Consider the following 25249-nt stretch of genomic DNA (forward strand, 5'->3'; position numbering starts at 1 on the left):
CGAGAACAAAAAATAAAAAATTGAAAGGATATGAGTTAAAAGTCCTCATCATTTTGCTTAAAATTGGTAAGTCAAAAATACATAAAAATAAACACATTATTTCAAGTTATAGAAGCAAATACCGTAACTCTTACAACAAATTCGATAAAAATTACTCCATGTACTTATATGAATGACTTGTGCACATGTGTCTTTGCAGTAACTTTAAAATGCAGTTTAGAGTTAATCTGATGGTGAAAAATAATTCTGTAAGCCAGAAAAGGTAAACAGAGGACCTGTAAAGATACAGGCCTCCCACTTCTTCACACAGTGCAACTTCTTTTTTCAAAAAGTGTCTCACACAAAAAAAGTAGGTGAAGAAGGGGTGGTGGATGGTGGGAAGTTTCAGGGGCAGGTTAGTGAAAAGAAATGTTCAAGTCACTGAGGAAAATAAAAAGGGAAACTGACTAATGTTAACTTTATAGTGGCTTAAATCCAAACAATTGTATTAGTGTCATTGTTTCCAGTGATCCAGATGAAGGAAAGGAAAAGTCCAGTTTCTGGACTGATCCAGGCTGCAGGACTCCTCCTCGGGCAAAAACACCATGATGATCGACAGCAACAAAGCAAGCAATCTGTGGGATCACAGATGAACGGGAACAAAGTAAAAGCAAGAGATTGCTAAAAAAAAAAAAAAAAAACAGAGTACTGCTCTCTTGACAAGGTCAAAGAGTATTAAACAGTAAAAAACTGAATAAGCAGAAAAACAAGTTTAATGTTTCAAAAGCCAAACTGTTCTGGAATACAGGTCAGAGCCAAGGAGATGGCACTGAAGCTGAGGTGGCCAAGGAGCAGTGAGACAGAACCACAAAGAGCAGAAAGTCATGCCAGGGGCCATGCTAATGGCCTACAAAGAAGAAGGTCAGGGACAACCAGGATGGGAGACACAGCACAAAGAACAGAGTTAGAGGGAAGAATAAGATGCACAGCAGGAAGTATTTTAGGAAAAAATGGAGGACTTATGATCTTTTAGAACTAGCCATGGGGGACCAGGAAGAATTCCCAGCAGAAACTTAAGGGCTCAGCATGCGAGGCCTTCTGCAAACACACCACAAGCCCAAGCCCTGAAGGTGTTTATCTGGCCCAGCCTCAGCTGGCCACTGGCTGCTTTTGCTTTTCAGCTTCTTTACAGCCTTTTCCACGGGAAGGGTCTTTTTTTGTTCCCTCACTTCACATTAAGAAATAATCCAATACCTTGGCAACTGAAACACCTAGTGATAAATAACTGAATGCTTACCCCTACTTTCCGTAAGAGATCTCCCACAATGTTTAGCGCTGATATCCTAGCTGAAGGAGTTAGTGGACTGGTACCAAAACCGTTTGGTATAGCTGGAGAAAAATAAAACACAAGGGATTGTTACACATGCAATCTGGGTTTCACTGTTATTACAAAGCAGTATACACTCACTGTCAACACTCAATCGAGTATTCCAAACTACAGATAAAGAGTCAAGTGGAGATACCATAACTATGTTTAACTGCTCTCCAATTGATGGATATTTAGATTATATACAAGTTTACATCATTAAAATAATGCTAAAAGGACATACACCCTTGAAACATCCAGACAAGTATTTCTGAAGAAGAGATTCCTAAAAATAGAACTGCAGGGTCAGAGGATATGATATGCCCTTTTCTTCGCCTTAACATACTGACTGCCAAAATGGTCTCTAAAAAGGTTATGTCAGGATCAGCAACTTGTATGGTGGTGTCCTCAATAATGCTAGACATGTATTTTTCCCAAATTTGATAGTCATTTTGTTTAAGTTTTTATTTATTTAACTAGTCATTTGAATCTCCTCAGGAAACCATCTGTTTAACCTTTGCACTTGTTTCTACTGGGTTGTCTCTCCTTTAATCGATCTGCAAGGGCACAATACACTATAGACATTCACCCTTTCCCTTACGTACGCTGTGTTTCTCAGTGCGACATTTTAAACTTTGTATTTTGGGGAGGAAGCCTTTGGCTCCCTCATCTCAATATTATAAAAAATGTTCCTCATATTTTCTCCTAATGGTTTCCTAAAAATTCTTTTAACAATTAGATTATTTAACTCATAAGATATTTACATTTTTTCCCTCCAGATAGATAGCCAATTGTCCAAATACTACTTAATGAAAAAAACTTATCCCATCTTAAATGGCACTAAAACCATATACTGAGTTCCCTATATATTTCAAGTTCCATTAAATCTACTCCACCAGAAAGATGCTACTTTAGTTACTAGTGTTAAAATAAATGCTGGTATCTTGAAGGGCAAAGCCTCTTCTTATTATTAACCTATCCCAAACTTTTATTGGTTATTCTTACACATTTAATCTTCCAGACTAACTTTAAAATCAGCTTGACAACTTAGAAAATTCTGCTGAGATTTTTATTGAAAACTTAAAATTATTGATTTGGGGAGAATGGCTATTGTAAAAAAATTAAGTTTTCCCATTCAGAATCATGGTATTGAGCACGATATAGATTCACACTTTTCTTCCATGCCCCTCAGCAAAGGTTTCAATTGTGCACATTTCTTCAACTGATTTTTGAGATAACATAGCATAATGGTTAAGAGTTCTTGAGTGAAACTGCTAAGATACATCTCTGCCATTTAATAACTGTGTGACCTTTAAGTAAGTTACCTGTATATAAAAGAAGCTAATAATTAACTTATCTCATAAAGTCGTTCTGAAGTTTAAATTAGTTAACCTACTTATAAAATACCTAGCAGAGTAGGTACTCAATAAATGTTAGCTATTATTTGTTATGTTTTCTAGAGAATGCTAGGGAGCACGCAAGATGCTTGTGCAGCTGCTGCTGTTTACTGTCCTTGTCCTCTAGCATGTAATCTCACTGAAGGCAAGGACTTTGTCCTCACCGCTACACTCTGGGCATCTAGAATCATGCACAGCCTATGACAGGTGTGCAATGTGACACAAAACTGCAGGGACCCAGCATACAGTAGCTTTTAGGTTAGTAAAAGTCTATGCTATCAGTTCCAGTCCAAAAATGTGTCTATTTGGACAAGTATTACGGCCTTAGGGTTGACCTATCTTAATTCCATGCCAGGGTAAGCTCTGAGTCCGACTGACACTCCCACCTGGAGTTCTTACATGAAAACTGTAATGAGCTATGAAAGTACACCTCCCTCTCGGTGTTACCTCAATTTAAGCTCCTGACTACTCTGATTAGTGCTCAAATAAAGAATTTTCAGAACTTATCTCTATAATTCTAATTAGTAGCATAAAAGCATAGCTTTGTTAATTCTCAAATGTTAGTAATCCTGAGGGCCTCAAACATACAAGCACCATTCCAGAAAATGAACAGTGAAAGCTTCCCATGAGTGCTGTGATCTACATACCAGCTGCCCTGTGCCCTCAGCAGCGAACTCCACTGTACCAGAAGAATTAGTAACACCTTCTGACTATTCAGCATTTTCACACACTTTATCTAATTTTATCTCCCAACAAGGAGAAAATAGGATGAATCACCTATTCAAGGTCTACTGAGCACCTAAAATGTGACTAATGCAACCAAAAACTGATTTTTAAATTTTAATTCATACGAAATTAGCAAAAACTTCAATGGCTGCATGTGCTAGCGGCAACTGTAATGGACAGCTCAGACACAGAGAGCTCAGGCACTGACTGCGCACACAGGAAACCTGACATCACTGTGAAAGAAAAAACCCTGCAGTTAAAAAGGGAGTAGGACTGTGCTTCCATTTGGGGAGAAAAAAGTATAAAGGAGTAGGAGTAGCTGAAATATGATCCACAAGCTGCAAAAACGAAGTGAATCTGAACTGAGAGCTTCAGGGTTCCATTCTAAGGGCCCATCTAGTGGCCACTAAATGGTTTTCCTGCTTATCGAGATTTAAAAAACACATTGGCTGATGGCAAAAGGAATATTCTCTATGTACTACTCAGTAGTAACTCTGAATGTCACTGATGGAAATGACAGTTACGGAGGCATGTATTAGAATGCACACGTCTACCTAAGCCAACCTGATTCAAATCTCTATACATCCGTGTATAAAGGCTTCTAGTCTCCCCATGATATATGTTCAGAGGCAAAAGCAAGAAAACTGTATTTAAATATAACCCCCAAACGTATGTAATAAGTAGACAGGCAGAAACACAAATAAGTGCATGCAAAAGAAAAAACTCTAAAGTGTCAAGAGTAGTTAACTTGAAGCAGTAAGATTACAGATGTGTTTTTGTTTTTAAATTTTCTACATGAACAGAAATTACTGCTATAATTAAAAAATAAATTTTTCTTAAAAACCTTCAACTTTCCAAAACTCCCAACTTGTGCAGCTCTCATTGTTTCCTGCATCTCAGTGACCCAGGACAGTGACTCCTCCTTCTACACACAGTGCTGGAGTTCACCAACTTTTAAACTGAAATCATTGCTTAAACCTTAGCCACCCCTGCTTCATCAGCAAACCTTCTTAAGGCGGTCATCTACCATAGGTCCAGAAAGAAAAGACATTACAAACCTTTTGGTGAAGGAAAGCTGTTCTCTGTTCCTTTGCCAACCGGAGTAGCTGGTAGCGAGAGTGAGGCCTGGACGGCAGAATCCGTCTTTTCACAGTCTAGAGTTGGAGAACTGGGGGCCGATTTTCTGGTTACTTCCTGTTGTCTTTCCCGAACGGCTAATTCTTGTCTTAAATCTGTAAAATGTTACAAAGGTAGTAATACTCACTGGAGGAAGCAAATACATACAGCAAAGTCACATCTAAAATGCCATAAAGACTTTTTTCCTAAATGACTATTTCTCAAATATGAATTTCCTATTTAACCATTTTCATTTCTAATGGGAATAAACATGATAAGCCTATTGTCTAAATGATCTTCCAGAATTTAAAAATGCTATAACCAAAGAAAAAGTTATAACCTAAGAAAACAGTTATCTATGCCCACATGCAAAAGGAAACAGAGCAGAGTCTAAAGTGAACATTTATGACACAAAAATGAATGTTCTTTAGCAAGTCATTTGCTTTTACTTTGAAATGATGTAGTTTGGGAATCATTACAAAAATCAATAAAGTGCATATTTATAATTTTAAATGTGTTAATATTTTTTATTAATTGCCGTCATTAAATATTTTGTTTTAGAAAAGTCAGAATAGTTGCAATTTTTTTCTTGCTTTCAAAGTTGAATTTTCAATGCAAAATTAATGTCTTCTTTTCGTTATGCAACTGACCTACAGAATACTTGCTTATGATAAAAAATAAAAAAAAAAAGAGGGATACAAAATTATCCTGCTTCTGGGGGCGTACCCAAAAGAATTCAAAACAAGATCTCCAAGAGATATTTGCACATCCATGTTCAATGCAGTATTATTCACAATAGCCAAGAGGTGGAAGCAACCCAAGTGTCCATCCACAGATAAATGGATCAAAAAATGTATATATACATACACACACACACACAGGAATATTATTCAGCCTTATAACAGGAAATTTTGACACATGCTACAACATGGACGAACTTTTAGGATATTAAGCTCAGTGAAATAAGCCAATCACAAAAAGACAAACACTGTATGATTTCACTTATATAAGGTATCTAAAACACTCATAGCAACAGAAAGTAGAATTGTGGTTGCCAGTGGTTGAAAAAAAGTAAAAATGGGGAGTTGTTGCTCAATGGGTATAGTTTCAATTTTGCAACATAAAAAAATAATTCTAGAGATCTGTTGCACAACAATGTAATATAGTTAACAATGCTGAACTGTATACTTAAAAATAGTTAAGATGGTAAATTTTATGTTACACGTTTTTGACCACAGTTGTAAATAAATAAATAAAATACAGTGAATATTTTATATATTATATAAATTAGGGAAAGTTCTTCAGATGAAGTTCTTTTAAAAAAAGGGGGGGTGGGGCGGCATGAAAATACTTTTAAAACATTGGACCAAAAAGTTTCACAAGTAGTAATCAAATAACTACAAATTAAAAAGAGAGAGAGATGCTACTTTCAGCTTTCAAATAGATTTTTAAATAATTTTTAAAACCATTTTTATTATTCACAATGCTAGTTAACAGTGTGAGAAGGACATTCAATCACTGCCACAGGGAGTGTAAACATATCAACTTATCTAAAAAGTAATTCAGCAGTGTCTCCTATATCATTTGTCACTTCTAAGAATTTATTCTAAAGAAACTATCAAAAATATTCCTAAATATTAAGTACAAAAATCCTATTCACAGTATTACTTATAGCAAAAAGTTAACCACCAATAATGAAGATCCCATAAAATAATAAATATTATGCAACATTTCTTAAAACCTGTTTTAAAAAATTTTTAATGGCATGGATTATATTCACTGTATTAAGGAGTGAAAAAAGGTTAAGACAGAAAATATATATTATATATAATGTGATCTCAATTTTATATATGGAAAGAAACACACCAAACTGTTAATGCGTTTTCTCAAGATAAATGGATTGGCATTGATTTTTATTTTCTTCTTTGTAATATTTTGAATGTTACCATGCATTTTTTTAAAAAGAGCGAGGAAAGGAGAATTTTAAAGCAAAGTACATATACACTGTATGTAATATGTAAACAGCAACATGTACACGTTATTATGTATATAAAAAAAGTATTTAGGTAGAAGCGAAAAGAAAAAAGAAAAAACTAAGCAAGCAGTGGTATGTGCACAGTGGTAGTGGTTAAGGCTTTGGAAAACAAACCAGGGTTTGAATCCCGTTTGACAAGCTATAAGACTTTGGATAAAATGCAAACTCTGTGCCTCAGTTTTATGAGCTATAAAATAGGGATAATAATACCTACCTCCTGGAGTTGATGATGCAGGTATTAAATTAATAGATTAAAAGTACTTAGCATAGTGTCTGACAAAATATATAAATATATAGCTTTAATAAGCTGATCCTGAAGCTAGCTTAGAACTCTGCCTTAGGGACAGGAAGGTTTAGTTTAGGTTATAAATTTTACCTCTTGCTTCATCCTTTAACCTCTGTACAGAGACCAACAAAGATTCCTTTTCATCAAGTTCACTTTCTAAAAATGCATTTCGTTCAATGGCCTGATTTAGTCTTTGTTCAAAGTCTTCCAGTGAAACTATTGTTGCCCTAAAAGAAAAATTTAGAATCCATGAATTAAATGTGCAAATAGGTAATACGAAAGGAAACTGTCAGTTTATCTCATATCATTTCCTGACCTAGAAAGGCTGGCCCAGTTGGGAGAGAATGATCTCACTCCCTCTAACTTCAGTGGCATTTAATGTCTCTGTCACTTAGGGCCATTAAATATATTCATTTTTCCTTAAAGTCCCATCTAAATTCCTTAAAGGAAGGCCATGCATTGTACAACCTATATCTCCCCCCTGGATTTTAAACAAGAAAATTTTAATAAATAAAAATTTTCAATAGTTTTTTAGAGTATGTAAAAATTAACTAAGAATTTGTTTAAAACACAAAGTGCCAAAATCCCACTTCATTTACTTTTTGCCTACCAACCTCTCTTACTCCTTTATTGAACAAACATTAACATGTACCTACTATATGCCCACTACCTACTATGTGCTACGTGCTACAGATATATTGTAAAATTCTGTAACATCAAATCAGTTCTCAAATGCCATGTCAAATTTTATCATGTCCTGTCAACTGTCAAAATATCTTTCAATTCCATTTGCTCTCCTTCGATCTCCTGCCCTGGCTTAATTCTCCATCCATTGCCTGGATTATGTACTCCTAAACCTTCGTTACATCTCCTCCTCTCCATTCCAATTCCTCAGTATTATCTTCTCAAATCACAATTTGCTATTACTCCTTTGTTTAAAAAATTCTTAAAGAGGCCCCCCACTGCCTAAAGAATGGCTATTATTGTACACAAGTTCTTCCCTGCCTTGCCTCAACCCTCTTCCGGTCTCATCTAGTTCAGCCACATCTCCATACATTTCAAAGTGAACTATTAATACCTCACACATTTTCCTGCCTCTGCCTTAACAGCTCCCCGTCCCCTGGTTAACGTCTACTTCTCCTAGGCTCTGCTTCGCCAATTCCCCCAGGTACTTTAGCTGCTCCCTGCTCTATGCCCTGGAGCAACCTGTACACTCTTTTTACTTGAGTATTTATCACAAGGAATGTCCACACCTGTCACACCCAAGGGCAATAATAGTCTCTCTTTGTATCCTTAACTCTAGCATCATGTCAGGCATTTAAAATCCACACAAATATTATGGAAGGAAATACCAGATTATAAAGTAATAGGAATAAAGTGAGAGGAATTAATTTGAAACAGTTGAGAAACAACTAATTTACAGGTATATGAAAGCCTGACAACAGTAATGGCAAGCCACCAACAGTTATTCAGCAAAATCAAAATGAAAGCAAAATTTTGAGAAAATTCATTAGTATTAAAACAGAAGATAATAAAAAGGAGTAAAAACGTAAAGACAGATTGGCTAGGAAGTAACTGCAGAAGTCAGGTAGAACATGTGAGGCCCTACAAAAAGTGTGGCAGTGCCGAGAACAGAGAGGGGAAGAGAGAGGAATGAATAAGACATGTTTTAATGAAAAGCCAACGGAACAACAACAGTACACGAAAGGAGGGGAAAAAAGAAAATCGGAAAGAAAAGCTCAGACAGGCATTCTAGGACTAAGATCTCGGTAACAGGCTGACCCTAGAGACACGCTTTAAGCACTGGCTGCCACCTTTGGCCGCTCTAAACAACGCGCGCCGTTCACCTCTTTGCCCGCTCTAGGTCGTCGTTGGCCTGCTCCAGCTCCCTCACATACTTGTGCAGCTGCTCCTTTATGGCTCGGGTCTGGCTTAAATCATCTTCTAAAACTGAGACTTGCTTGTAGCTCTGTGCATACTGATGTTCTAGTTTCTCCTAAAGGCATGAGTGTACAAAAAACAAAGTATATCATTACTATATAGTTTTCTTTAATAAAGGAGGCAACCCAAGTTAAAGGGGAGGAAAACTCCAAGGAATTTACCCACAACCCAAGTTGATGGTGCCTCTTTTCCTTTTTACAATATTTAAAAACAATTACATATTCATTCCAAGTGCCTAAACTCATACAAAATTTAAATAGCCAACCATTCTCTTTTCAGAATCTAATAATGATTCTCTCTGAAAAGCAAAATAATAAAACCACTGCCTCAAAAACCCCAGACATGGTGAGGAACTTCTGGGTTCTCAGACTGAATGCAGCTCAGTGTGAGCACAAAGAAGTAAACTGACAAAGTTCAAATTCCCTCCTCTTACCTGCCCATCCTCGCCTTCTCCAAACCCACCTACTCCCAGACGCCAAAAATCTCTAAGCTCTGGCTAAGGCAGGTGTTAAGAAACAGCAGAGAGAGCTAATCCTTTTACTTCTGAAAATTCCTTTTTAGAAGGGAATTTTTAAATCCAAACTAAACTCCAAAACTAAAGGTACTATGAACAATAATGAAATAAATGTGTATATTTCACACAGATATAATCTTAAAGTGCCACAAAAAAAGGCAGTATGCCAAAACAAATAATCAGGCAGCTTCTGAAAATTAAAAGAACTACAAAATTATAGCTAGGAGCATGATAGCTAAAACACTGACAGCTAAAGAGTTTTCAAGTGAACTCCTAAACTTTAAAATCACCTTTCCTTTGGCTCCATGAAAGAAACAGTTTGTCAAAAATTCACTTTAACCCTCTTTTTATATTTTTTGTAGCCTGCTGCTCTTAAGCTCCCCTTAAAAAATCATATTTCTCGTTTTTTTTAAATCCTCACCCAAGGATATGTTTATTGACTTCAGAGAGAGAGGAAGGGAGGAAGGGAGGGAGGGGGAGGAAGGGGGGAGAATATTGATGTGAAAAACATCAGTGGGTTGCTCCCCCAACCTACTGGGACTGAACGCACAACCTAGGTATGCGCCCTAACTGGGGATGGACCCTGCAACCTTTTGGGGCACAGGGCAAATGCTCCAACCACCTGAGCCCCGTGGCTAGGGCTACATTCCTCATTTTAATAAAACCCAGTACATTAGACACCAGAGGTTCTACAGCCACAATTACCTTTAATGCTTCCACTTCACATTTCAGTCTTTGGTTATCAGCTTGCAAGTCTCTATTTCTTTGTTCAGCCTGTTCTAATTGTGCCTCCAACTCTGCTTCTAATTCTCTGCTTCCTTCTTGAAATTCAACTAGCTCATCCCGAGCTTCCTGGAAGCTAATCAAAAACAAAGTGGGAAAGATGAGTTGTAGTAGGCCACAAGGACCATCTTAAAGATGATTATATATCAATTCAAGAATTTCTGCCTGAATGCTATGCTGTAATAAAATATATTAAATAATAAAGACAATCTGTTTTACATCTCTTACCCTATACTCGAGGCTCATTGAAATTAAGTTATAGGCCTTAAAAGGATTTACATTTTATACACTCACCGCTAGTTCCCTATTTAATGTATTAATAAAAAAGCAAACATTACTGTACCACAAATAAGTTCAATATTTGGGTACGTTTTTCGATATAATTGAGTTTCTCAATATAATTGGTTTCCTTTGTAATTCTAGTAGTTAATTTTATGCATTTAAAGACATTATTCTTTGTTTTATTTACTTTTAAAGAGAGGGGAAAGGAGGGAGAAAGAGAGGGAAACATGGATGTGCCTCTCACGCGCCCCCGACCGGGGACCTGGCTGCCCACCAGGCGCATATGTGCCCTCATCGGGAAGCGAGCCTATGACCTTTCGGTTCACAAGCTGGCGCTCAATCCAAAGAGCCACACCAGCCAGGGCAAGACATTATTCTGAGAAGAGGTCTCGGCTTCCCCAGTCTATTAAGGTGTCTAGGGCACAAAAAAGATTAAGAACCCTTAGCACAGACAGCTTTTATAGCCACTGGCACAATGTAACTGGCTTCAGCAATAACGATGAAATGACAGTAAAGGGGTGACAAGGCTTAGAAAACTTCTTTACCCAAAGTAGAAAAATGTATATATATTTTTGAAAATTTCCATTTTAAAAAGAAATTGAAGACAAGTGCTCAAAAAATTATGTAAAAGTTCTCCCAAATAATTAAAATAATTGCGATTTTACAAAATGCTCTTCTCTTCTTCCTGAAAACTTTTTGGGCTCCAGACGCTTGCCTGCAGAGAACTCAGGTCTGCTGTGTGAAGCCCCAGGCAGCCTATCAGAATCTCCAAAAGATCAAAATGATGAGGCAGACTGGGGCGCACACACAGCAGACCAAGGATGGCCAATGAGAGTAATAAACATAAAAAGGAGGTAAACAACCAGAAAAATAATCACAAATGACATGAATTTTTTTTTACTATTTTTAATAATTTGAGTAACATAGGATTTACAGCATTTTTGTACTATTTAAATACAAGCAATGTTATGACTATTTCTAGAATCCCACTCCTAAATAAATCTGAAACTCTAATTTTAGCTTTATATTTAAAAAAAAAAAAAAAAGCACAACAGGTGAGCATGGCCAAGTGGATTGAGCGCCTGCCTGGGATACAAAAAAAAAAAAAAAAAAAAAAAAAATGTACATGCTAGAGATGGTGTATTCCAAATGCCCTCCTCTATTGTTTTAGGTTGTTTTTCAACATTACCTTTGCTTATACTTTAAGGACAATTCCTTCCAATAAGCAGTTTCCTCCTTTAAACTTGAAAAATTTGGTATATCTTCACCATCCATGATCAAGAAAGCCTGTGAAATATTAAAGAAAACATATAAATAAATAGAGAACATGGAAATCTAAGTAAAAGTATGAAGTCTGGGATAACACCAAGTCTGCAGCATTTTGGAGGGAGATAAATAAACATGAAAAATCCTAAGAATGGTTAAAAGATTTTTAAGAGTGGTTAACTCTTTATTGTAACCCAGGCACATAGATCACTTCACTCCCCACTCTTGAGGACCACCAACATTGTGGACCAGCTCATGATAGGAGAGGAGATCAACGAAGTTCTCTGGTACAGAGTCCTCTGGGTCACAGCCCTAGGATCCCCTGAACTGGCCCTACAGAATCATCCTGCACACAGGACTCCAGCCGTGGGATTAAAGCCCACTGCTCTTCCGGGACTCAGGTGACAGAAACAATCTCATTGTCAGAGCTGATGCTACTTCATGCCCTTCTCTTTTGTATAATTGCTTTAAAAAACCTGCATGAAACACTTCATGCCAGGTGATCATACTGGGAGATCAGGTACCACATTCCCAATAATTTACTATTATTACATTTCTAAAACCTTCCTGTTGATTACCTTTTAAGTTCAAAGCTTCTGCCATTAAATCCACTAATCCTCCCACTTCAGTGTTCTTTCATCTCAGTTCTTCTCCCAAGAAATTAAGAGAGGGGAGAAAAAAATACCTATTCAATTAACCTCGCGTTTGGACTGACTACCTATAACTCCCAAATGACTGTCAAGGACAAATGGAATACCAAAGACACTGAGCGCCCTTTAGATTCATGCCTAACTTCAAGAAGCAAAGTTCTGTAGGAGTCTAACCCCTCCCCAAACATCCCAATTTATGTTCCAGCAACAGTGTTCAAATTGCTTTAACACACCACCTGCTTCACTTCTGGATGTTTCCTCTACCTGGAATGGCTCTCCCTTCCTTGTATATGTGGGAAAGTGCCTTATTATACTTTTAAACCTAACTGTCGTCTCTTCCAGAAAGCCTTTCCCCCACCCTCACTCAGATAGCACTAAAATCTCCCACATTCTTGGCTACCTCTACAGCCATACCTGCTTTCATGACTATAGTTACCACACAGCTTATACTTCTATACCCCTTATTAGGCTGTGTATTATTTTTACTTATTTCTACCCCAGTACACCATTTGACATTAGCAGATACTTAAAAATACTTACTAAACTAAATCAAAATTGACTCAATCTAATCCATACCAGGCAGCAACAATTCAAGACCAGCTTTAAAAGTCAATTAATAAAAAGCTGGAGTTGTAGAATCCCACTCATGAAGGTTTAGCAAAAAGTCACAGACAAGAACAAACACAGAACTTCAACTGCAGGGTAGGTATCCACCAAAGAAGTACACAGCGATTTCCAGGTGAATCAAATTAACATGTAGCTCTATACACTTAGTTTCACCCCTTTGTGGCCTACTGCAATGTTTTCTGTTTTAGTCAAGTCTCTCCTAACCACACCATCTAGTATTACTTTTGACATCTGCTAGTCAATCTTCCCATTATTTTATTTACCAATCAGTCTAAGAGCCCTTTGAAAAAAGATGGATCCTCTCCATACTCTGCATCGCTTAATGGCACCAAACATAACACCTTGCTTACAGAAAATACAGAATGCTTGCAAATGTTTAATGAGCACCTACCATGTATCAAACATTAGTAAGTACTGAATAAATATTTAGTGCACCAAATGCACCCTCCTCTATTCTAATTACCCCTATACTGGCACATTTTTCTTCTGTATTATGCTACTCTTGAAGATACCCTTAAAGCATGATAACACATTAAAATGTACCCCCACCCCAGAATTGGAGTGCTGTTTCGGCTGGATTGTACAGTTCCAATTCTACCCTTATATTCTCAAGCAAACTGCTTAATCTCTTAAAAGTTTTTTCTTTTTTCACCTAATGAGAGTCTGGACTAGACTTAATATTTCTTCAAGTATGTTTCTGACTACTTCAAACTAAACTTTTTGCAGAGCAAAGGAAACCATCAGCAAAATAAAAAGACAACCCACAGAATGGGAGAACATATTCACCAATACATCTAATAAGGGGTTAATATGTAACTTTTATAAAGAACTTATAAAACAACACCAAAAACAGAAACAATCTAATTGAAAAATGGCCAAAAGACCTGAACTGTCATTTCTCCAAAGAGGACATACAGATGCCAATAGACATGTGAAAAAAATGCTCAACGTCACTAATCATAGAAGAAATGCAAATTAAAATCACAATGAGATATCACCTCCCACCTGTCAGAATGGCCATCATCAATAAATCAACAAACAAGTGCTGGTGAGGATGTGGAGAAAGAGAACCCTTTTAGACTATTGGTGGGAATGCAGATTGGTACAGCCACTGAGGAAAGCAATATGGAGATACCTCAAGAAATTAAAAATGGAACTGCTTTATGACCCAGTGATTCCACTGCTGGGAATCTATCCAAAGAAACCTGAAACACTAATTCGAAAGAACATAAGCACCCCTATGTTCACTGCAGCATTATTTACCATCGCCAAGATATGGAAGCAGCCCAAGGGTCCATCAGTAGATGAGTAGATAAAACAGCTATGGGACATTTACACAATGGAATACTCGTCAGCAGCCGTCCGTCTCGAGAGACGATGGTGTAGCTTCTTAAGAGTCTATCTGCACCGCCAAGAATGGCTGTGCAGTCCGACTCGGGAGTGACATGGTAGTATCTGTCTCCTCCCGTGTTGAATCGACATCTTGCGATGACGCTGAAGCTACAGAGCCTGGGCAGGGTAATATGGAGGGTCTGCTGTTGCCCATGCAGCAGACCCCCCCTCTCTTCGCAGCTGAAGGGTCCAAGGGAAAGACGGAGTCAATACAGCTTGGGTTCAGGTGCGCCGCAGGAGTTGCCGGTGTTGACTACAACGTCAAACCGCCTTAGGGACTCCGGCTCCGGATTTTCTGTCGGGGTTTACTCCCTTAGCCTTTCCCCTGAAGAGGTATGCCGCAAGGCAGCGGAGGTTTTTTGGAGTCAGAGTTTTCCTTCTCTGATGTACCCTGACTGGAAGATCGAACCAGCGACACTTAGCTCGCAGGCCGACGCTCAATCCACTGAGCTAAACCAGCCAGGGCAATGGAATACTACTCAGCCATAAAAAAGAGGAAAATTTTACCCTTTGTGACAGCATGGGTAGACCTAGAAAACATTTTGTTAAGTGAAATAAACCAGTCAGACAGACAAATACCATATGATTTCACTCAAATGTGGAATTTACTGAACATTCAAACTTAACTAACAAGCAAAATAAAGACAGACTCATAGAAAGCAGGCTAACAGCTGGGGGTGTGGGCATGGTTAGGGCATGGAGGGAAAAAAATGTATGTTTCTGATTAGTAAATAACACTTGATTATTTTTATAATCCTATTCTTTCATCAAGGTTCTCAATTCCCATTCTATTTTCTCAGATGTAGGAATAATCTTTTTTTTTTTTAAGAATGTATTTATTTTTATTTTAGAGAGACGGGAAGAGAGAGAGAAAGAGAGAGAGAGAAACATCAATTAGTTGCCTCTCACATTCCTCTAACTGGGACCTGGCCCACAAGCCAGGCATGTACCCTGACCAGGAATCCAACTGGCAACTTTTCGCTTTGTAGGACAATGCCCAAATCACAGAGCTACGCTGGTCAGGACAGAATAATCTTATTTGTAAGAGTAATAATTTGTAGTAAAGTATAAATGAGAATGAGGCTAACCCAGCAACACTATATAATTGTATTTCAAAACAAAATCCAAAGCACTTAAAGACATCATCACTGTGTGGTCTCAATAACTCCTGAGATTTACTGCCTAAGTATTCTTGAGGAGAGGGACATATTTCATATTAACAACCCAAATGAAGATATAATTACAGGACATGATAAGTTATCTAGGAGTGAGGCAAAATCACTTTGTTACCTGAATGCTCTACACAAGGTCTTTCCCCAAAATGTCCCCAAAAATATTGATTACATTTAAAATCTATGAATCCAGCCCCAAAGAAACTATAGGCACTCATCCTCAAATTTGGACAAATGTACTTGCCATCTGAACACTGCCAACCATGTATCAATGTGTAGTTCAAATACAGTACTCAGTTTCTGATACACAAGCCAAAAAATTATGGTTTTCCAAAATGTTACAAAGATCAGAATGACAAAAGAAGCAAAGTTTATCTTAAACAAAAAACATATTTTAAAAAATGAAAGATTAAATCTCTGTTACCAGACAGTCAGTGGGAGCACTAGGGAGTCTCCCCCATTGGCCAAGATGGTGCAGGGGGAGGTTCTTAAAATGAGCTCGCCAAAAGCTAGAAAAATGAGTAGATGGAGCCCCAAGCCACCCAAATGCTAGCAAGACAACTGAATAGGAAAAAAAAAAAAAAAACGCTCCCCTCCGTATCCCTATAAGAACTGCCAACTTAAGCAAGACTAGGAGATGGTTGCCCAGCCAGTGTGGCTTGGCCAGCGTGGCCCAGTTGGTTGGAGCTCCGTCCCATACACTGAAAGGTTGCGGGTGCCATCCCAGATGGGGCACACACAGGAGGCAGCCAACTGATGCTCTCTCACATCGGTTTCTCTGTCTCTCTGTCTCTTTGCCCCTTCCTCTGTCTGTAAACGCAATGAAAAGATGTCCTCAGGTGAGGATTTAAAAAAGGAAGAAGGGCAGATGGTCTTTGAGATGGGAGTCCACCACGCTCCCAAGTCGCTGGGCACCTGAACAGAAAACCCCCTTCCTTGTGCACCAGCTCCTGCCTCACAAGTCTGGCCTTTGTTGTGGCAGGCAGCCACACCTCCGTTTGTTCAGTGACATCTCCAGCCAGTTCCTTGAGGGCAGGACCTGTGTTCTTAGTTATAAACACCTTCTGCATCACCAGAAACAGGGAACACACCAGAAATCCAACAAATATTTGAACTGACTTATAATCTTTTATTATTCCCTCTTTACTTTTAAAGTACCACTTTACTTTATTAACATCTAAATTCCTATTTCAGGGCAAAGTAAGCAAAAAAATTTGTGGCTAGTTTATTTCTACCTCATAATGTACCAACGTGTATGAAATCAGGATTATAAAACCTATCATTCTCAGCTAGACAAAATTACTAGTCTGATGCATTCCAAGCCACATCACAGTCACTTATAAAGCTCAGTATAGGCTCCACATCAAAGAACAGGGAGCTGATGAGACTTGTTGGAGAGCCTTGGAGATACCACTGCATACTTGCTACCTAAAATAAACACTGTCCAGATCTTCAGTCCTAAATATGAATGGACAACCAAGAACCACTAGACACATGAGAAAACCCAGTGGCGTGAATAAGACCTACTGAACTTAGAGGAAACAGATAATTCAGGAAATGAGAAAACTTTTTCCTCATAGGAGAACACAGGAGGGATACCTCCAACACACTACTGGACAGTTACAATAGAAGAGAGAAAACCAAGACTTGGACAGCAAAGAATACAGGAAATTAAGCTCCAGCCCAGGACTGCGAATAAGAAAGGTCCCATGTTGAAGCCTTAGTTCATCAGACCCAGAGAGTTTCTCGGCCGGATGGATGGCTTCAGGAAAAATGAAGAATCCCACATAACAGAGAGCACGACTGGGAACCAGATAAAGCTGAGGTTGTGATGAAAGCACATCACTCTGTGTCACTAAGAAAAAAAGCAGCAGGAACTCCAGAGAAACCAGAAAGCAGTGCAAGCCCTGGCCCTTATGTTAAAATAGGACAAGAGTCATGAGGTCTGAGCAGTTCTAAATGTTATTACTAAATGTTATTTCCTGTTAAATGTTAAAATGTAATGTATTTTGCAGATGCAGCACCAGGATAAAATTGACGGGAACCCAACCAGGTAAGTGCAAAGAAGAAATCAACATGTAATTGACCAAACAGTCTATATAAGCAATGGCTAAGCCCCCCTTCAGGGAGACAGAGCTTTGGGCATGAACCAGGGTCTAAACATGCTACAAGTAAACAAAACTATCTTGAGCCAACCATGTTTCATTCATGAATAGAGCACCCCAAGCAGCCAACAGTTATAGAAAACATTTTTTAATTAAATATTTCAAGTCAAAATTTTTTAATTTACTGATTTTATATTATTGTATGCAATTGAGATAAGTTCCATAATTTTATAGCCATCAGTGAATTTCCCATTTTTGGTTTAAATTTAAAATATATTTCGTGTGTTGTTGCCTTGTAAGGGTCCTGAATTTTTTGAAAAGTTTGTATTCCTTTTTTATGCCCTTTCTGATTTTGTAGACTTTGGTGATAATACTCTCAGCCTTCATCTTCTCAAATGAGTATTTGTCTTTTAGCTTATATTCACTTAGCAGCCATCTCGGGCCCTTAAATATTTTCATGGCCATGTTTGGATCTGCTCTAAATTACATATATACCTTTCTGGAGTTGAGTGGTGATACTTCAATATTTCACTATTTAATTCATGGGTAGGGTACTTTTTCTTTTACGTTTTCAGTACCTCTTCTGTTACTATCAGTGACTGTGTGGTCCCTGGGCCAGGGTCCTTATGGAAGATCATAATGACTATAAGATGCTTTCCTTGGCATTTAACATTTATTTGAATGTATTTTAATACGGGATCAATGCTTCTACAAATAAGGTTTGGGTTGTTTTTATCTATATATGTTATTCTCAAGCCCATTTTGAAACTTCTCTATGTGAGGCTGATTTTTGTTGTTATTGACCCATTATTACAGCAGCAGAAAATCTGCTAGCAGTTATTACTCTGAAAAGAGTTTACCGAAGTATTGTTCCCTGAGGAATCTCACTGTTCACACCTCTGGGTGCACTATAAAGTATCCATTTGTCCCTGACTTTTGATTCTTGAACAGGGCCATATTCTTAATACAACTACCAGTTTTTCCATCAGTGTCCCCTGGTGACTTAGATTTTAAATAGCCTTTCATGTGGAAGTTCCTGAGAATCTAGTTCCATTTTCTTGTATTCTACTTAACTGTTAACTACTTAGTTCAGTGATATTGTAGCAAAATTATTTTACTGTTTGTTTTCTTTCCACACATGCTTCTCTATTTTCTTGATGAATCTTACATGGATTGAATGTTGACAATTTTTCTAATTAACAGGCTACTTTCACAACTTGCTTATTAGCCCCTCAAACAGTATTATAAACCATGCCAAAAACCTTTTACTAAAGTGACCATCATTTTTTCCAGAATAAACCAGTTAAAAATATTTAACCAGGGAACATTTAACGAGTGGTAGGAGCACCGCAGCATAGTGGTTAAGAACCCAGATCCTGAAGCCAAACTGCCTGGGTTTGAATCAGACTCCTCCACTCACAAGCTGACTTAGGACAAGTTACTTAACCACTCAGTGCCCCATTTTCTCACTTGTAAAATGAGGATAATAATTTAAATAGCCTTGTTATGAAGAATGAGTTATTATTTGTAAAGTACTGAGTACAGAGCTTGGCACATAGTAAATGCAGCACAAACTTCATTAATTATAAAAAACTGGTAGTTCAGTAGTGGACCTTTCAAGTCTGACCACAAAATAAATGTGCCTCAGGCTCTCTGAGCACCAGCATCAGTGGGCCCTGCTGCTGCTTCCCTTGGTCCACACTGGCCACCCTGCTGCTCCAGCCAACATAGAACTGCCACCTCCACCATTGTCCCTTCCACCTCTCAGCAGTTCAAAATGAAGCTGTTGTCATTTCAGGGAGGAAACTTGCCAAGCAGATCAAGCAGGAAGTGAGGCAGAAGGTGGAAGAGTGGGTGGCATCAGGCAACGAACAGCCACACCTGAGTGTGGCTCTGTTTGGTGAGAATCCTGGAAGTCATTCCTACGTCCTCAACAAAACCTGGGCTGCTGCCGATGCGGGAATCAACAGTGAGAATACTGTGGAGCCAGCTTCAATTTCAGAGAAAGAACTGTTGAATTTAATCAATAACCAATAATGATGATAATGTAGATGGCTTCCTGTTCAGCTGCCTCTTCCAGAGCACACTGATGAAAGATCTACAATGCTATTTCTCCAGACAAGGATGCTGTTAGCTTTCATGTAACTAAGGTAGAGTTAATGTGTTTGGCCCAGTATTCCATGTTACCAGCTACCCCATGGGATATAAGGAAATAATTAAGCAAACTACCATTCCAACCCTAGGTAAGAATGCAGTTGTAGCTGGAAGGTCAAAAAATGTTGGAATGCCCATTGCAATGTTACTACACACAAATGGGGCACACGAATGTCCTGAAGGTGATGTCACTGTGACAGTATATTGATACAATACACTCCCAAAGAGCAGGTGCTGAAGAAACATACAATTCTTGCAGATACTGTGGTCTCCACTGCAGGCATTCCAAATCTGATCACAGAATACTCGTATATGATCAAGGAAGAAGCAGCCATTGTTGATATGAGAATAAATAAAAATTCAAGATCCCATCACTGCTAAATTCAAGTTGGTCGGAGAGGTGGATTTTGAAGGAGTCTAGAAAAAAGCCGGTTACATCACTCCAGTCCCTAGGGATGTTGATCCCATAACAGTGGGGATGCTAATAAAGAATCCCATTATTGCGGCAGAAAAAGTGCTGAGGCTTGAAGGTCAGCAAGTACTGAATTCTAAGGAACCTGTAGTAGCAGCTAATTAACTATTGTGTCCTCTGTGTCGTGAACCGTATGCCAAGCCAGTTCAAGAGGCAAAAGAGGCCAATAGTAATGCAGTATTTTTAACATGGTTTTAAATGATGCTTTGTATTCATTGAAAGCGTAAATGGTGGGTGTCTGCACACACAGTTCTGCAGTACCTTAGCAGAGAGCACCCATTATCATGCTGAGTCATGTGATCTAGCCATAAGAGAAGCCATTAACCTAGTTATTAACATGAGGGACACTGTCACAATGAAAACGGCTGCTTAATTTTGTCAGACCACATCAGTTACACTTTGCCTTTTCTAGGATTTTCCCAAGTGCTATTCCAATAAGAGCTGATACTCGCTTTAGGTTCCAACCTTTTTAGTTCAACTGGTCAAACCAAAGAGAAAAGTTTGCTAGAGAAAATTACAGAAAAGGTTAAAAGGAAGAAATGATGGTAACTGAATAGAAACAATTTACCCTAATTTTATACGTATCAACTGACAACTCGAAGAAAAGCTATGTGTTAACAGTATCCTGGGCTATTTTATTGCTTAGTCAGTCATTGGGGAAATGTCTAGGTTTGTTCCATGTGCTATTAGCCCTTGTTTTATGAGTGTTACCACTCATGAGGTATCGCCACTTGGATTGACTTATTTTTATAAATAATTAATGTGTATTGTCATATTTGGTTATTTGGTTTCCCCTATATCCTTAAACTTCATCGTTAAATGGTTGTACTATTGGGGGTCTGTATTGTTCTCTGGTAAATCCTGAAACCTAGTTTTGAAAACCAAAACTTGGGCAACTTTTATAAAAATGCAATTTACTTTTCCACGAAAGAACTCAGCAGCTGCCGGCTTTTCTCTGATACACTTGTTGGCTTTCTCCAACAGGTTGTTGAGAGCTTGAGTTCATATTATATTTAATCAGACTTTCTGATTAAAGGATACACTTCTGACTGGAAAAGAAATGTTTCAGAATTTATAACATACAAATGATCCCTTAAAATTAATCACTTCCGTAACTAATATGCATATGCCAGCAATACCACCATTACTGAAAACACTTCTAAGACCTTTTTTTGGAATAGTCTTGAAGAACCAGATTAAAAACTAAACAACCCTGGATAGCATAGCTCAGCCAGTTGGAGTATCGTCCTATAAACTGGAAGATTGCAGGTTCAATTCTGGTCAGGACACATGCCTAGGTTACAGGTTCAGTCCCTGGTCTGGGGGCATACTAGAGGCAACTGATCGCATCGGTGTTTCTCTTCCCCTCTCTCCCTTCCTCTCCCTCTCTCTCAAATCAATAAGCATGTCCTCTGATAAAAATATTTAAAAAAATTTTTTTTAATTAAAAAAATCTAGCCCTGGCCAGGGTGGCTCAGTTGGTTGGTGTTGTGCCACAAAGCAAAGGGTCACTGGTTCAATTCCCCGTCAGGGCACATGCCTAGGTTACGGGCCTGGTCCCCAGTTGGGGCACATAAAAGAGGCAACTGATCGATGCTTCTCTCACACATCAATGTTTCTCTCCTTCTCCTTCTCCCTCCCTTCCCCTCTCTCTACAATAAATAAATATTTCAAAAATAATAAAAATTAAAAAACTAAACAAAAAAGTTCTCTGTGGTCCCACCTCATCTTCATTTTTATTGCTTCCTTAATCGGTACTACCCAGCTTTATCACTCCAATTTTATTCACTAGATTTACCCTTTCCAAAAATTGAATTTTTTACAAATGACAAGTTTGCTACAGCTATAGATATTCAAAACACTTTTTCAGAGGCTGCAAACAAAGTCTGTTCAGTTTGCTTCATGTTACAGTGGGAGGATATGGTCACTGTGTTATTTGAAACTAGGTAACTAGAGATGTTAAGCCTCTAGAAAGTTAGTCAATATAGAAAACTATACTCTAAAAAAAATAAATAAAACAGTTTTAATGATACATCTATAATCTTCTGAAGCTGAAATGAAGGCAGACAATTATGTTCTCTGCTACCCAAATCTTCCATGGCTCATATGGATGGAGTTATGTATCTCTAAAGTATAACGATTTTTACATAAGGCATTATCATACTGTATATAACCTTCAGGTATCTAGCAACTGACAAATCAACTCATTTGGATATAACACAAGTTATCCAGAACGTTATTTACAAAAAAAAAAAAAACTCTACTCTTTGCACAATGGTAAGAAAATCCGTTTTTTATTATGTTGTCTTCTTGTTAACAGTTATAGAATGCACTAATGAGATTGGAAGTTCTTTTGGACCTCACTGTAGGTCAGTGACTTTCAACCTTTTTCATCTCATGGCACACAAACTAATTATTAAAATTCTACGACACACAAAAAAATATATTTTTTACCCACCTCACAAAAAAATAGGTATAATTTTGACTCATTCACACTGGATGGCTATGTTGTATTGGCTGTTGTCATTTCTTCATTTGACAACCTAAGGGAAAAGAGGTCAGTGCCCCTGACTAAACAGTCAGGTACTGGACGTTTTAAAAGTTGTCGCAGCACACTAGTTGAAATTGCTGCTATAGGTAATACATGCCTTTCTACCAAAATTCTTCTACTTCTCCCAAAGGTGACATTTACAGAATGTTTAACTTTCAACGTTGATCATAAATATGGTCCCCCTTCGGTCCTATCAAACTTCTTTTTTCTATCTTATGAAGTGCTCAGAAACTTATGTCAGAAGTAATTTATCTCAGCATGGTTTAAAATGAGAATAAAAGTAAGCTTTGCAGATGTCGTGAAAGCAAGATTTAAGTTTTTACTGAGGTTTCTACATATTTTAAGTGTTCCTTATTCAACTTCAATTTATTTAAGAGCCAGAACAAAAAAAGAACAGCGTCACTGGATTTAGCAACTTCTATCTGAACCAGGTCAACCTCTAACCAGGGCTGGCCAAAGGTTTTCTCTGCTTCTTGTGATCTCCAATTTTAAATAATTTTAATAAAAATTCAGAAGAGAGAACTTATTAGGTTCCCCTTCTCTTCAATCCATGAATTAATGCTATACCAGCAAGTTCACGACTTGGCAAAGCCATTACCCCCCTATTTGTTAAGCGGGTTAAGAACAAAATATCATAGGCAGACAACAGTAGGGTGATTACCAGAGGGAAAGAGGGGTGGGGGGAGGTAGGAGGGGATAATAGAGGGATAAATGGTGATGTAAAGACATGACTGGGGGTGGCGAACACACAGTATAATACACAGATGATGTGTTATAGAATTGTACCTCAGAAGCCTATATAATCTTATTAATCAATGTAACCCCGATACAGTAAATTCAAATTTTTAAAAAAGACCACAATTTATCAGACAAGATAATTAGCCAGCAACCGGGGAACACGTTTCAGAGCAGGATTTTTCTTGTAACCGAGTAGTAGTTCTCATCTACGTGAGTCTGCTGAAAAATATTTGAATAAGTCTTCCACTAGCTTCTGGTATATTTTTGGCAAGTCAAATTTTCCTGCTTTGCTTTACAGCTAAGAAGGGTATAAAAATCCCACCCAAAAACAAACCAACCAACCAACCCATAACTCCAAGCCTAGAGACGTGAACTCTGAGCCAAGCGAACTCACAAGTCGGCAGACTCGACAGTACACATCACCTAATACCTCCCCCCTCCCCCGGACCCGGGCTCAATTTCCCCATCCGGCAAATGGCGGTGACCGCACCAGGCACAACGACAGGGTGGTGAGGTTCAAGAGAGATCGCAAGCGTGTTCTAAAGTGTGCGAAGGCGCTGTCGTTAAAGGACCTGGGCTTCCTTCGCCGACCTGAAAGGTTTACTTCTCCCGTACCAGCAAGAGACGGGCACCAGCAACCCAAACCCGCTTGGTGACACTTCTCTGAACTCCAAGCGGGGTGACTGGCAGTTCGGGGCGCAGTGTCACGCGAATGCCACCCGAGCCCAACGTGGGCTGCTTCCGTTCTCGCCCCCCCGACGGGAGACGCGGAAAGAGCTCAAATTCAACCCGGCGCCAAACGACCCTTCCAGCTGAAGGGATTTAAGGGAGGAGGGGCGGAGAGAAGGTTGGGCACGCCGCTGCCACTCCAACTGAGCCACTCCTTGCGCCACCAGCGCCCAGGCCCGCGGTGCCACGTCCCGGCCTCCGTCCACGCCACCCCTCACCCCATCCCCGGACGCGGGCACAACCTCCGGGGGCCACCGAGCTCGCCCCCCTGCAGGCGCCCCTAGTGGACCACACCTCGGGCCAGGGCGGCTAGGCGGCACTCAGAGCGGTTGGAACAGCTGCCCCCGGGCTGGCTGCCCCAGAGCGGTGCTCCGGTCCTGCCCGCCGGGGCCTCGGACAGCCCAGGGCCCAGCAAGCTCCCCAGGGACAGGCCTCTGCGCCCCCAGGCACCCCGGAGCGGCCCCGCACCGCAGGCTCACCTCCAATGTATCAAAAGCGCATGTTCGCCGACACCCGATCGACGTCTCCGCTCTGCTGGCCTGACCAGGCCCGCTCAGCCGCTCAGCCCAGCTCAGCTCCGCTCCGCTCCGCAGCCCTGAGCTCCACTCCACGTACCTCCGCGCGCGGCTCCTCCCGACACGTCAGGAGCTGCTTGAGTGTCCGAGTCCATTCTGTGACGCATGGGGGCGGGGCTCGGAGCATGCGCGCGAGCTTGCGGGCTGCCGGGTCAGGGGCTGTGGTAAGGATGGCGTCACAGGGGGTCGGGCGTGCCCGACGCGCTGACGTCAGGCTGGTGGCAGCCAATGCGCAAGCGCCCCGGACGCCGGGGTTTGCGAAAATTGGGCACTCGGAGTTCTGCATATCGCTCTGCTATTCTGGGAGTGGCGCCGCCGTGGGTGAAAGTCGGCCTCCAGATTTTCAGCCACCAAGGTCTTTAAAGTGTATATATCAGTATCCTCGTTTATAAA

The 25249-nt window shown here is 39.4% G+C and overlaps 1 protein-coding gene and 1 pseudogene across 5 annotated transcripts in view; one reads left to right on the forward strand and one right to left on the reverse strand.

Moving 5' to 3' along the window:
- NDEL1 (nudE neurodevelopment protein 1 like 1) overlaps window positions 1–25249 on the reverse strand; it is a 50834-nt gene that overhangs the window by 8903 nt on the left and 16682 nt on the right. For 4 of the 5 annotated variants that reach the window (XM_090291067.1, XM_090291064.1, XM_090291065.1 and 1 more), the window contains exons 2-7: window positions 11615–11712; window positions 10066–10219; window positions 8753–8901; window positions 6996–7132; window positions 4527–4700; window positions 1277–1368 (exon numbers count right to left, since the gene is read on the reverse strand). In XM_090291067.1, the coding sequence (XP_090147193.1) occupies window positions 1277–1368; window positions 4527–4700; window positions 6996–7132; window positions 8753–8901; window positions 10066–10219; window positions 11615–11700 (792 nt within the window). In that variant the 5' untranslated portion in view covers window positions 11701–11712. Of the gene's footprint in view, window positions 1–1276; window positions 1369–4526; window positions 4701–6995; window positions 7133–8752; window positions 8902–10065; window positions 10220–11614; window positions 11713–24760; window positions 24785–25249 lie in introns of those variants that run through there. The other variant, XM_090291066.1, reaches the window with a different exon arrangement.
- On the forward strand, window positions 17287–20368 carry LOC149997607 (bifunctional methylenetetrahydrofolate dehydrogenase/cyclohydrolase, mitochondrial pseudogene; annotated as a pseudogene).

Source organism: Furipterus horrens, unplaced genomic scaffold, assembly GCF_987537825.1.
Source record: "Furipterus horrens unplaced genomic scaffold, mFurHor1.1.pri manual_scaffold_11, whole genome shotgun sequence".
NCBI lineage: Eukaryota > Metazoa > Chordata > Mammalia > Chiroptera > Furipteridae > Furipterus > Furipterus horrens.